Genomic DNA, 14,804 nt, shown 5'->3' with positions numbered 1-14,804 from the left:
ATTTTCATGTCGGCTTACTGTTTTCAAGATAAATGACTAAAGGCACAAAACAACCAAGGAGAAAGCACCAAATTACAAACGGCGTTCCTCCAGATGATTTCAACAAAAGCTACAGGCCCATACTAAAATCAAATTATTAGATTTTGTTATTTTATTCAAACCCCACAAGCAGACAAGCACATAGTCTATTACTATAATCCTATAAATTTGTTCATAAATTCTTCGCTACATTTTTTTAAAGATACAATAACTTTATGGAAGAAGTGTAATTACAAAATACTCTTAAAATAAGGATCTCCTCTCACGTCAAACAATTATGTTAGCATTGACAAGTTTCACTGACCAATCAATCGAACGTTTCCATGGAACTTTAATCAAACAAAGCAAAACCTGTTTTAGCGACAAATTCACCTACAATTTCACGATAATAAGTTATAATCCGTTGACTATTTCAAGTTTTCAACCGGCTTACAATGCATGTTTCTTAAATCTCTCTTAATTTCTTGAACCAACTCATTTGTCATGTTCTATCAAATTGTGAAGGAAAAACAAAAACAAAAAAGACCTTCCATTTCTCATTTTCATGTTAACATTTTGCTTTTTAGACTCATGAACAGCTCATTTAGCTAAAATTTAATATTTTTTATTGAAAGTGTAGAAAAAAAAAAGTTAAAAACTAACTTAATAGTACCAAAAAGTGCAATAAAACTTATAAATAGTATAAAAAAGATGCTACAAAATCAAATAAGCTGAAAGTTTTCATCACTGCCCAAATGGACTCTTAGGGTTTGTTTGGATATCGCTTATTGTTGAAAATTGAAAATACTACAGTAAAATAATTTTTAAATGTGTGAATAGTGTCGTGGGATCCAAGTTAGAAGTTATATTTGTCAAAAGAGGTACTTGTGGGTCTTGTGAACAGTGCACTTGACCCATCCAAGGAAACGTAGACGCGGATAGCAACACGTTTGCGTTGCTATCCAAACCCACTCTTAATATAAAATTTCCCTTCCTTAAAAAAAAAAAAAAAAGACCATTTCTTGAGGAAACTCTTCATAATTGAATGACTATAATTACATATTGGTTTTTTTTTGGTTATTTTTGCCTAAAGTCCCTGATATCAAGCTAGACTGTGAAGTAACCAAAAAATTAAGAAGAAGAAAATGTGCAAGTGCAACTCTTGAAATGGACTTAGGGACCGCAATAGATGTCATGTGACAAATTTTATATTAGGATGCCGCCTATTTGACAAGTAAAATGCCTTTGCTTACGAAGACGACCATTTCATTATTCACACCCTAATTTATTTTCTAATTATCTTGAATCCAACACCTGGAGCAAAGCTATCTCATCCCATTGGTTGGCACTGTCCCTTGTTATTAAATAAAAGGCTAGTCTAAGCTTTGATCAACTGAGGCTAGTATTTCTTTTCCCCTAAGCCTCATCAATGTCTATTACTAATTGAAAAAGATTTATACGCTACTATGATATATATATATATTATAGTATGAAAGTCAAAAGGCTGAAAACCATAGAATTGGTCCTAATGCTACAGTCCCCTTTTAAGGGTGGAGCTTAATTAGGATAAAAAGCCTTAGAGGATGAGAGGTATCAGGACTAAAAGCCCAATATAAACTTGGTTGAGTCTTCAAACACCTGAGACAGAGAGGCTATCAAAAAAGTAAGAACTATTATACTCTTTTTCTTTGATACGGCATAATTGTTCTGTTAGTCTACTAAGACCACTCTCATTTTGCAACAGGAATTCATGGAAGAAAATACAGTGGATTTGCTAAGCAGTTTACCAGATGAAATCCTCGGCCGGATCATTTCCTTTCTCCCTTCTGAATCTGCACTACAAACAAGCTTCCTTTCGACTAGATGGGCAAGCCTATGGAACACAGTTTTAGTGCAGCATGGAACTACAGAAGCTGCTGTCGCTGCAATTTCTGAATTCTTAACTCATTTTGATGAGCTTGATCCATTAAGGCAACCCCGGAGGCTTCAATACCACTTTGGCAAAGGTAGTACTAGTATCCTCTTAGCTACCATTGCGGCTAATAATAAACTTCACATGGAGTTATCTACTGGCAAGCAAGAGTTTCAAAAGCAGTTTGATTGGCAGTTGGGACTGAATCACCAAAGCCTTACTGACCAGCCGAGTTCATCTACCTTCTTTGTCAAAACCCTTTTTCTAAAATCTGTAGGCTTTCAATCCAAAGAGGCAGTGTCCTCTATAGTATCAAATTTTCAGTTTCTTGAAAGCTTGAAAATCATTGAGTGCAATGGATTACAAACTTTAGAAATTGACTCCAGTCCAAGGCTTAAAAGCTTAACCATCTTTGATTGTCCTCAACTGAAATCTCTCTTCATAAGGTCTTTGAAACTTAGATCTTTCCGGTATCGGGGTCTGCTTCCTTGGCTCTTGGCTGAAAATCATTTTAATCTGAAAGATGCAATGCTGGATTTCAGACAAGGGCCAGGCGACAGTAGCTTTGGAAGTTATGATTTTGACCCAAGTCTATTAACCATAAAGAACGCTGAAATTCTTACACTATGCAAATGGACTTTTGAGGTATGTTCTGCTAATTTCTGCATTTTCTAGTACTGATTTCAAAGTTTTATGATGCTTGAAACACATGCCACTGATAGCCCATGTTGTCCCCTTATCTTACATAAATAAGTTCATATCGTTTATTTTGCAGAAATTGATTTGGCCATCCATTTCCTATTTACATGGAAATTTCCAGTTCTACAGATTGAAAGAGTTATGGTGGATCGATAATTCCTCAGAAGGATATAACAGTGATGCCTTAATCTCATTCCTAAAACTGTGTCCTGCCTTGGAACAACTTTTTGTTACTGTAAGTTTCTTCAACAGGAAAAAAAATGGAACTCACATCATTTGCATTGTTCCACTGATCTGCTTAACCCTTCTTTTTCCTTTATTTATTTATTTATTATTTTTTAGAAGACTCAACCATTGTTATTGATAAACTGCCACTAATTCCAAAAGGCTTAATTTATTAGTTAATGGTTAATTTAATTATCTAAGGTTAAATAAATGGGTGTTTCCTTTAGTCCACGAGCATTTTTATTTTTTAATTCTTGAAATTTAAAATAATCGCTTTAAGTCCCTTAGTTAGATGACATGAGCAAATTAAGAACTAGCATGTTATTATTTCATTAGACACATGGATCACTTTAAGCTTTTTAGTAATTAAAAACGATTATTTTAAGTTTATTAAAGATTAAAGGCTATCACTTTAAATTGTAGAGACTAAAATCGCTCATGGGCTAAAGTAAAAAAAAAAAAAACCAATGCCTTATTTTGGCAATCAATTAACCATTATTCTAACAGTTATGTTTTTCTGCAGGTTGACACTAAGAGTTACTCCATGCCGATCACTACTACATACTCAAAGAAAGTGGCTAGGCATTCAAAGCTTGAACATCTCAAAGTGGTCAAATTGGTGGGATTTACAAACGAAGAGGATGAACTCTCATTGGCAGAACATTTGACTAAGTTAGCTGTGAAAGAGCCATTAATTATAGCAACGGCAGATGGGATTTGCTTGCGTAGTTTAGTTAAGGTTCATTTGTATCAACCAAAGCTAAATCAAACGCAAGTGAAGTATACACACAACTACAAGTTTGTCGAAGAAAATGGAGATATTAATGAGCTATGCGTAAATCATGCCCACATGGGGTTATAAATGTAACAAAGACATATACTGCTATAATAATATAATGTTGACAGCACTGTAGCTTCGGTAGCTCAATCAGCTTCAATCAGCTGTAGCTTCTGTTGTGTATTTTATTAAAAAAAAAATAAAAATTGACATGTCAAAAGCTGCTGCTTAAAAAATTGGTAACTTTTTTTTTTTTTTTTTTGATGAAAAAAAAACGGCAACTTGTAAATAAAAGTACCTCTACTGTTTGTGTTGCAACTTACACGAACAAATATATAATGGCCATAGGCCAATAAATTCTTGCAAAGGTCCATACATAAACCCAATCAACAAAATGGCCCAAGTATGACAGAATGATTTTTGTACACACTTTGAGCCTAAAGAAAGAAGAAGCATGTGGACTTGGAGCACATACATTTCTGAGCCCAAAAGTGTCTCAGTGTAAGTCAAAAGTCAAGAAAAACTCCGCATATCTTTTATTTCACTCAATGTTTCATTTCATGGCTCATTTCACCTATTCACTCTCATTAAATGCTCACTGGCATAATCTCCTAAATTTAGCAGTCTCATTAGTCATCACGCTAGAAACCCTCAAAGAAAGCTGCCTAAGACATTAGATTACCCAAAATCATTAGTCATATTAGGCTAGTATTTGTGTTCAGTTCTTGAGACAACGCAGCTAGCCTTCGCCACAAAATGTGTTAACTAGAGTAGCAAACTCAACCCCCATCTTGAACCCGGGTCCAAAAGCGAAGCCAATCTAGACTTGAAACATGGCAACACAAAGAAAAGACCCCCAACAAGTTGTTCTTAAACTATTTCAGCCAAGCACAAAACAAAGCAAAGTTCTGGCCAAAAGATGAAACATAGATCTGAAAAAGAGTCAAGGAATCACCTTCTGTATTCATTTTGTATATCTCAAAATTTTACTTTGAAAAAAAAGAATCATCTCAAACAGACAATTGAGCATACAGTTTTAGCCTTAAAAACTTAGAGGTCTTCAAATTTGTTGTTAAGGCGTTTTTAGTAATATGTCGACATTATATTTTATACGTTGCTCTAATTATAGTTTTTTGCAACAATGTGCAACCCCAAGCTTGTTTGTTACTGAACAGTGTCCTAAGGCTAAGGATTGCTACAATAAGTAGCACTTTCATCCTGTAACTATTTTTACATGAAACTGACATACGGGAAAGGAGCCTTTCAATTAAATTCTCCAATTCCTTCTCATTTTTAGCTGGAAGTGAGATAAGTGAGATTTATTTAATTTATAAATGTCACGTGTCTTACATCTAAATAAAAGTTAGAGATTCAATGGGAAGAGGTCTTATCCCACATATACTTATAAGTGTAGCTTTGATTGTGGTACATATTTTTTTCACTTTAAAAAAAAAAAAAAAAAAAAAAAATTTGAAAGGGTACTTGAACCTTAGAAAATAAACTCTAACTCTAAGGATTTATAATTAATACATATTTTCATTTCTCTACTTGGTGTGCCATACAAAGGAATGTGCTGGGCTGCTGGCTGCCATGCATTTTTCATTCCAGTAGTTTCTTTATTAGAACTCCTGCTTTGCATCTCATCTTATTTTAATATTTCTTGAGATTGTAAAGCTTATCTAAAACGTGGAAGTGGTATTGTGTACTAATAATGTTCAAAAACGAGTGTGTAATAATTATTATCCTAAATGAAAATGGAAGAACTTGGAATCCCTATGATCTCCAATAATCCTGGAAGAAGTGGGGGGTTTATTTGTGTTTTTGACTTATTCATTAATAAAATATAACTGCCTTTATTATTATTATTATTTTATTATTTTTTTTTTTTTGGATTGCTTACTTTCCCTTGTCTAACATTTGGTCATAAAAACTGCACGCTTTAGAGTGAAATTCATTTAAATGTTTAATTATTATGCAAATACCTTGTTGGGTTATAACCTCAAAGGGTCAAAGGTTTGGTTCCCCAATTTACACTACTAGTCATGCAATCCAAAAATTTTAGTGCTCCCCATGTCTCAACTAAATATGATCAGTACCAAATATGACTAATTTTGTCCAAGGTGAATAATCATGTGCAAAAGCTGCTCAACTAAATGATAGCAAAACAAAGAAGACATCCAAGAATATAGATTCTCAAAAACGAAAAAGAAAAAGACATCCAAGAAGCTCATTCATTCCTAAAACATAGATGAAACAACACCACCAAAACCTATAACAAGAGTACATGAAATCCAAAGTACACTCCCCAGCCCATTACAAGAATAATCACTTTTTTTTCCCCATTATTCTTCTCTCCATAACATGGAAGGAGAGGTTTAAATCTTAAGAAGATACAACATTTCTAAAAATCATTGGTGGGAAGTGGCTCATGTGTACTCTGCCCAATAAAGATGGTGTCATAGACAATGGCTGCAATGGCAGCACCAACCATTGGGCCTAGCCAGTAGACCCAGTGGTTAGTCCATGACCAGCTAACCACAGCAGGACCAAAGGAGACTGCTGGGTTCATGGATGCACCATCAAAGGCACCACCAACTAATATATTAGCCCCCACAATGAGACCAATTGCAAGTGGTGCAACTATGCCTATGTTCCCCTTCTTTGGATCCACTGCTGTGGCATAGACTGTATAGACAAGGCCAAAGGTCATCACAATCTCAAAAACTACAGCATTCCATACAGACACTCCAGATGATAGGGAGAATGCTGATGTTTCCTGCAAAATGGGTCAAGTACAAAGTCAAAAGTTAGGCATAAAAAACATTATATTTGATTTGAAAGTATACCTAATATAGAATAAATCATTGATTTGAAGTGTATGGTTGGGGCTTATGAACCAAGGGGAAAGAGTCAAATAGACTCACTTTATGGACACAATAAATTTCAGAATTCTTTTTGACAATTTGTTGAGGCGACATACATTACTTTCACGTGAGATTATCACTAACCTCTTTTATGTTGTACACCTATCACAATTTATCATCTCACCAATTATAAAAAATATTATTAAATTTGTTGTGTTGTTAGATTTACTTTAACAAATATTGTCCTTATCAATAAAAAAAAATTAATATATATATTGTCTTTAGGTAAAAAATTTCAAATCGTTCAATTTAATGTTAACTTAAATACTATTGCTTCAAAATTTAGACAATACTGATTTCTACAAACTACCTCAAAATTAAATTCACACAAATAAATGAGAAAACTGCATTAAATTAGTCAAAATTTCAAATCTTACAATAGAAATATAATTGCATATTGTTCGTCTAAGATATAAAATTTCATTTCCAAAGTTTCTTACCAGTCCACCAGTGGCAAACTTGAGAAGCAAGCAAGCCACAACTGAACCAAGCAACTGTGCAATCCAATACAAAATGCTCCTCAACAAAGAAATGTTGCCTCCAATAAAAGCACCAAATGTCACAGCCGGATTTACGTGCCCTCCAGAAATGTTTGCACCAACCGAAACCGCCACAAAAAGTGCGAATGCATGAGCCAATGCAGCAGCTACAAGGCCAGATGGTGTGGTTGGTCCATCACCAGTAAGCTTGTCTGCAAAAATATCCACCAATAAGTCCTTGCCAATTATGAGAAAGTAACACTCATAAAATCCAATCGCGACACCAATTCCATGAGATAAGTTATGTGTCCGTTTACTACTACTTATTTTTCAGTAGTTTAAAAATAAGGAACTATTTAATAACGTTGTTTTAATTAAAAAAGTGTTATGAAAATACGTACGATTGTTTAACAATACAACCAAACAAACTCTAAATTTTAATGAAAAAACTCTATACAAAAAAGAAAAAAGAAATTTAAACATGATTTGGTATTGCATGAAAAACTTATATTTGAAATGAAGATCTTACTGAAAGCCATGCCAGAGCCTTCTCCAGCAAAAACAAAAATAACCATAGAGAAAAACTCTGCAAATGCAGCTTTAATGGCATCGGGATGGCTTGCCTCTCCCGGTGAACCAATTGCAATTCTACTAATTGGCATTTTTGTTGAATTTCTTTTTAGCTCTTCTTCTTCTTTCTCTTGAGCTGGAGAGTTTTATTACTAGTTTCTTTGCTTCTTTCTCTCTTGTTTATGTACTAGTAATATCAGCTTATATTAGTAGAATTTAGTTAGGACAGTTCTTTATATACACCAGGATTAACGGCTAGGGAACCGGTCTAGCCGGTACGCGTTTAAAAAAACATACTTACGATCAATGATTAAGGGTTTTCTCGAAGCCCACGTGTCGGTCACTTTACAGCTAAAAGAGTTGGTCCTATGTCTGCCACGTGTGTGGTTGTGATTGAATTTAGGTTTTGATTGAATCGGCGATGTCCGTAATTGGATCGCCAACAAGTGACACGTGGTGGACCCCAACTGAAATTTTATCCAATAAACCTCGTGCGCGCGCGCGATTTGGTCGGCGAGTTTTTTTGGATTTAGACAAGAACCTCGAACCGACCTTTGAAAATTCCAAATCAAACGTGCGTTTGGTTTTTGTAAGTTTGGGGTGTTTGGTATATGCATTTAAAAATTAAAAATTGTTATTTAAAAATATGTGTGAAAATATATGTGCTTAAAAAATGTGTAAAAATACGAATAATGTTATTTAAAAACTGAAAATTATTGTTTAAAAACATGTACCAAACATCCCTTGAGTTTTTGTAATGTGTTGGTGGGACCATTGAGGTTAGGTTGAGTCGGCTCTTAATGGGCCTACATGGGTCCCAATAGTTATTAATATCGACCGTCGAAAGTGGTGGGCCATTGTGGATGTATTTGGATCGTGTGGTGGAAGTAGGTAAAAGTTTGCAAAGACAAGCTTGATTATTTGTTTTGCATTAAATCCAAATAGACTACATAACTAATAAATTATCATTCCCCTCAAAAAAAAAAAAAAATAATAATAATAATAAATTATCACTTACGACTTCATAGGAAATGATTGATCTCAGTTACTTTTTTTTTATAGGATTGATTTCAGTGACTTAATCTTTGTTTAATCACATTTCCCTTTATTGAGGAGCAAGTTAAACATGTGTAATAATAGAAACAGTTGGCTGCTTATATTTGATAGGAAATTTTCTGTAAAGATCTTTTTTTTTTTTTTTTTTGATAGAATAAGAAAAAATAATTTAAAGAAAAGCTATTTATAGTTAAAAGAAAACCCCTATTAAAGGTATGATTTATTTTCTAGAAGTTGTTTTCTACTAAAATTTTCTAAAAAACAACTCTATTACATATTAAGCTAAATTAGGGAAGTCAAGTGATAGTTTTCCAACTCATTTTTAAGATCACTACTAAACATAATAATAATAATAATAAATGAGATAGTATTTTACAAAAAGACGGGTTCAAGTTATACATAATGTAACTCCATAAGAGTTACACTTTTTATAAGCCATAGATTTCTAAGAGATCTAATGGTTGAAAAAACATCATTAAATGTTAATATTTTTCATCTTACTACCTAATTAATACTAGTATTTTTTTCTCTCTCCTTATTTATTGCCTTCCACTTGATTAAAGGGCACTACCATTTTCAATAACTTGCAAACCTTACATATGCTTGAATGAGATTAGAATCTCACACTAAAGTCAACACAAAAGCTTATGCTTTCTTGGGTCCAAAATTATTTAGACAAATCCATAGCTATAAATATAATAAATAAAAACCAATGTCTTGATAATTAGTAATCATCTACCAAATCAAAATTTACCAATATGAAAATATAAATACTTCACAAACAAAAGACAAATTTATATAAGCAATTGTTGCTCAACATTAATGCTTATTATGTGGACCAATTACGAAAACAACTTTAGCACAATTTACTTACTCATCCCGCCATTATATTTATATTTATATTTAAAGCTTATTTTGGTCCATATGTCAATTTGAGTGAAAAAAGGCATTTCTTTTGGTAAGTTTTATTAAGAGGTAATCTTGTAATGGTTTTGTTCTGCGTTAATATATAGTTGTTTTTCTCTTAAATATTTAGTTTTGATAATTGGGTGTAGTTTTAACTTTTGTTTCAATCACTGCTTCATATTCTTCCTTCTTCTTTAGTTGACTTTTGGGTTCCTTTTTTACTTTTCATTTTCTTCTGCTCTTTTTTCTTTTGGTGTTGAATCCTGTTTATTGCATTTGAACAGAGATTTTTTTTTGAAAAAAAAATTCTTGGGTCTAGTGCTCTGTTTGGAAACTGAAAAAATGAGCAAGAATAAAGGTAAATTGCAAATCTGATTGATATTGAAAAAAACAATTTTGGACCCAAGAAAGCATAAGCTTTTGTGTTGTCTTTATCGTGAGATTCTAATCTCACTCAAGCATATGTAAGTTTTGCAAGTTATTGAAAATGGTAGTGCCCTTTAATCAAGTGGAAGGCAATAAATAAGGAGAGAGAAAAAAATGCTAGTATTAATTAGGTAGTAAGATGGAAAGTATTAACATTTAATAATGTTTTTCAACCATTAAATCTCTTAAAAATTTATGGTTTATTAAAGATATAACTCTTTTGGAATTATACAAGGTATAACTTGAACTCATTTCTTTCACAAAATATTTTTTGAAAAATAAATCATTTTTCAAAAAAGCGTTAACCTTGAAACAAATGGAGCCTAAACTCACATGTATGGGCATATAGCAACATTTTGTGAAAGATCTCAAATGAGAGTTATACTGATATGTGCTCTAGCTTTTTGACTTTTCAAGAGAAATTGGGTTAAGGGATATCATTGTTTAGGGTGTTTCAATACTTTTTTTTTTTTTTTTTTTAACATAGCATTCAACCAATTACAAAAATTTCAATATCAATCATATCATCCAAGATGTAAAAAAGAGTCAAGGTTTTTTCCACAAGTTAAATTCCAATTTGTTTTCAAAAAATTTAATAAAGCTATCAATAAAATCTCAAAATATAGATGTAGAAATTAAAAGGTATATGGTGTTTCCGCCATATGCACATCATACTCATAGGTTACGAGTTTCACATGTGAATAGTGCCCACAAATTGTGAATTATGTTGCATAACAAAAGGATAAACTTTAATCAATGACATGTAAAAAGGATAAACTTTGTAAACTTAAATGAGTACAAATAAGATAAACTTCAATCCCCAAAGTCAACACCTTTCCATTTTTACAGCATTCCTATTTTGGGATTCTATTTTCCGTAAAAATTTGGTTGGAAGATATACTAGCTTTTCTTGTAAAACAAGTTTTGTTTTTTAATAATTCAATTATTGCAATAATTTGGTTGCAAAATAATTCAATTGATGACATGTAAAAAACAAAAGGATAAACTTTTGAAAACTTAAATTAGTAAACAAAAATGGATAACTTCATCACCCAATGATTATTCATAGGAGTATATTCTAATCAACTTAGCACCAAAAACATGATTTTTTTTTAATAATTCGTTTGTTGCAATAATTTGGTTGGAAGATAATTCAATTGATGACATACAAAAACAAAAGGATAAACTTTTGAAAACTTGAATTAGTAAACAAATCTATATATTACTAAAAGATGAAACGTAGCGTTTAATGCTGCTGCTCTCACATTACGCCACATCAGCTACCACGTCATTTTTTTTTTTTTTTTTAAATATAATATGTCCTACAATTTTAAAATGATTTTTACAATATTCAGCCCTATAAATGCAACCCACTACTTATTTATTTACTTCCATTATCACCCTATAATAAATCTAGCCCACTACTTATTTATTTACTTTCACTATCACCCTATAATAAATCTGTATAATTAATCCAACCCACCTCTTATTTATTTAGTTCCACTATCAAGCCCAACCCAAAGATTTTTCAATTCAGCTTTAAGGTTTTGTGTGAGCCTTTTCAACTTAAAGGAAAATAAAAAATAAAAAACAAACAAACAAAAAATAAAACGTTGAAGCCTTTCAAGCTTTAGGGTTTTTTTTTTTTTTTTTTTCAATTTTCTTATAATTGTTTTTAACATTTATTTTTTTAATATTTACACTTCTCCAACCTTTCTCTCTCCCTTGCCATTTCATCTCCCCACTACTTCTTCAATCTTTCTCTCTCCCTTACCTTTTCATCTCCCCATTACCCTCTACATTAATATCATTCTTCCTCTTTCCCTTCATCTTCCTTTATTTTTGTCTCTTCTTATTCACACCCTCTTACTATAAATTTGTCACTATCTTTTCTATTCTAGGCATAGTTTTCCCTCAAAAAAAAAAAAGGTTCCCTCTCTCTCTCTCTAAATTTTTTGGTGGATTTTTTATTTTTATTTTTCTTGCATCTCTACTTTAGGTTGATAATTTTTTATATTCTTTAAAACTCTATTTTGGGTTAATGCGATTTAATTTTGTTTTTTAAATTGTGATTTAGTTTTGTTTTTTAAATTGTTGTTGTTGTTGTTGTTGTTGTTTTTATTTATTTTTTATTTATTTTTTATTTTTTTATTCTCTTTGATTGTTAAATATTATCCTATTGTGTTCTAAAGAATTAAATATAGCATATAAAAATATAATATTATTCTATTACATAGCATGATTTGGATAATTTGGTATTTATTCTGTTACATAGCATGATTTTTTATAGTACTCAATTTAGATGTTAAACTATGAAACTTTACTAATTTTTGTTTATTTTCTAATCCTTTGTGGTGGACAAAGTACTCTTCATAGTTGTATTAGAAGTACTTTATAATGCCATTTATTTAAAGAAAAGCAAATGTTAGCCAAATGAAAATAACCGGATAGGTGACAAATTTTAACTTTTGCAATTTTATTTTTTTTATTATTATTTTATAACAATGCATGTATAGAAATTTAATTCTTAGATTTTGCTAATAATTGTTTATTTGATAATATGTTTTGGGCGGCCGAAATTATAATTTCTACAAAGAAAATAACCTTAATAGATTATCAAAAACAAAATTTTATCATAATATTGGTTCAATTAATCATTGTTAAGTTTTATTAATTTTTTTTAGTTTATGTTTTTTTGGTGTTTTGGATTGTTCCTATATTACATTTATGATTGTTCCTATAATAAATAAAAATATAATTATGAAATACATTACTCATTATTAGATTAGTTTAAATTGTAAATTTTTTTTTAATAAAACCACCATAAAATAATTATCACGCGCAACGCGCGGGTTCGCGACTAGTAAGAATAAAATTCATCACCTAATGATTATTCATAGGAGTATATTGTAATCAGCTTAGCAACAAAAAAAACCTATATCCTCAAGCGTATCATATTTAGCTGTCAAGATCATAATACTGAAAGCTTATAAACAAGATATATCTCTAAGCAATCCTTCATACAGCAACTCAGTGATCTCACCTATATTTGACGATTGCAAGCATCTGGCTTTGCAAATTCCCCAAGTTCGTATTAAACATATCTATCGAGAGGTTAATAAATATGCGGATCGTTTAGCTAATTCAGGTCATTCACAACCTTTAGATTTTGTTGTCCATTCTGCCCCACCTGTGGACTTGATATCCTCTGTTGAGTCTGATTGTCATGGTGTATTTTGTAACAGGCTTTGCCCTGAGTTTTCTCTTTCTTGTTGGTTGAATAATATGTCCATTCTACCCAAAAAACAAAAAAATAAATAAATAAACAAGATATAGAAAAATCATTCAAAAGTGAGAAACAGTGGGCCTGTTTGGCTATTACTCCGTGATGGAATGGTTTCTTGGGAAGTACTTAATCGAGATGGTGGTTTCACTGACCTATGCTCAAATTATTTTGGCAATTATGTCTCTTCTTTGTTGCCAATTTTAGTGGGAATTCTCTGCTCAAGTTCATCCAAAAGTCTTAGGAAAGAGAAATAAGCACGCGGGGTTTGTAGCTTTATATATATGGTCCAAAATAAAAGAAGAAAAGAGTAGTTGCACAATGTTAAAAAGTTGCTCTCAAAAAACATTGCTTTGGTGACAAATTATCTTTGAACATCATGCATATAAATTTCAAATGCCGACAAAAGGACTAGTATCTTTTTTATCTCTAGTGGACCGACCATGTTTTTGAATTGTTGCAAAAGGAGCTGAATTCTCGTGCATCAACCTGCATCATTTGCTATGATTGAGTTTGTTTTGTCCCATATAAGTCCAAGTTTGAGCAGATATTCCAGCTGACACTGATATACCAGAGAGTTGATAATCATGTCTGAGGTTGGAATAAAAATTTTGGGATCACATTTTGCAAGCAATACTGGTTTTTCTATGGTATGGTACTGATTAAATGGACTGACCTATGAAATTTCAAGAGCCTGACTGAGACAATACCTGGCTCACATCATGAGGAAGCTATAAAATTGGACCTAGACATTGGAAGCTAAAATTGGACTAAGCAGTCTGTGAGACTTAGACATCATTAACAAAAATATTCTGATTTATTTGACTCTAAAATTGGACTTTTTTTTTTATGGATCTAAAATTGGACCTTTGAAACTTATTTAGACTGTTAGAATTTAGTACTCAGTTGTCTTCCAAGGTCCTTGACCTTGAGGAAGCATCATCACCTTTCAATATGTTTTTACTTTTTAGTTTTTACTACTAATAGTCTAATACTATTTTCTGAACCTTCACTAATTATGCATTGAAATCCTCCTAAATAAATCCTAGTACTTCTATAGATGTCTCAGTACTAACAGACTGAAACATAGGCTTCCCCATTCACATGCTAAAAATGAAGGGACGGAAACAGAGATATAAATGGAAGATTTGAGGCAGAAATCTTCTGCAGGGTAATTTCTTGGTAGCTGGAGTTGCAAGACTCTGACTTTACATGTTCCATTTTGTTGTAACCTTTTACTTAACATCATATTTGCCAAAGATACAATCCGAAAAATTTATAATCTAAAACCAATTTGCACAAAGGGTTTGGTCCAAAAGTTGTTCAGCTGTGCTCACCATACATTGGCCTGTAAGAAAGAATTGTTGCCTTTGTCTACAGATTCAGAGGCTGTCCTTCACTAATGGCTGTTATGATCCAGACAATGTTATTGCAGATTTCACAGAAAAATCTTAGAAGTGAAGTATTAAAGATACTGTCGTTTATGGGTTACAAATGTAATGGCCAAAGAGGCCCAAATACATTTTAG

At 32.0% G+C, this 14,804-nt stretch overlaps 2 protein-coding genes across 3 annotated transcripts; one reads left to right on the top strand and one right to left on the bottom strand.

Moving 5' to 3' along the window:
- The first annotated feature begins 1,518 nt into the window (after positions 1–1,518).
- Positions 1,519–3,762, top strand: LOC126697423 (F-box protein At2g39490). 2 transcript variants are annotated; one of them, XM_050394416.1, is made up of 4 exons: positions 1,519–1,681; positions 1,763–2,575; positions 2,706–2,864; positions 3,378–3,762. In XM_050394416.1, exons 2-4 carry the CDS (start codon positions 1,769–1,771, stop codon positions 3,714–3,716), a joined length of 1,305 nt encoding a protein of 434 aa, XP_050250373.1. In that variant the 5' UTR covers positions 1,519–1,681; positions 1,763–1,768; the 3' UTR covers positions 3,717–3,762. The 2 variants fall into 2 exon arrangements, with proteins under 2 accessions (XP_050250373.1, XP_050250374.1); XM_050394417.1 differs by having other exon boundaries at positions 1,612–2,575.
- Positions 3,763–5,849: 2,087 nt separating this feature from the next.
- LOC126697422 (aquaporin TIP1-3) lies at positions 5,850–7,822 on the bottom strand. The gene is made up of 3 exons (XM_050394415.1): positions 7,565–7,822; positions 6,997–7,247; positions 5,850–6,408 (listed from the first exon to the last, which is right to left on the bottom strand). Exons 1-3 carry the CDS (start codon positions 7,695–7,697, stop codon positions 6,034–6,036), a joined length of 759 nt encoding a protein of 252 aa, XP_050250372.1. The 5' UTR covers positions 7,698–7,822; the 3' UTR covers positions 5,850–6,033.
- Positions 7,823–14,804: the final 6,982 nt, after the last annotated feature.

The sequence above is a fragment of the Quercus robur genome, chromosome 8 (genome assembly GCF_932294415.1).
Source record: "Quercus robur chromosome 8, dhQueRobu3.1, whole genome shotgun sequence".
NCBI classification, from domain to species: domain Eukaryota; kingdom Viridiplantae; phylum Streptophyta; class Magnoliopsida; order Fagales; family Fagaceae; genus Quercus; species Quercus robur.
This window is presented reverse-complemented; position numbering and strand designations above follow the sequence as displayed.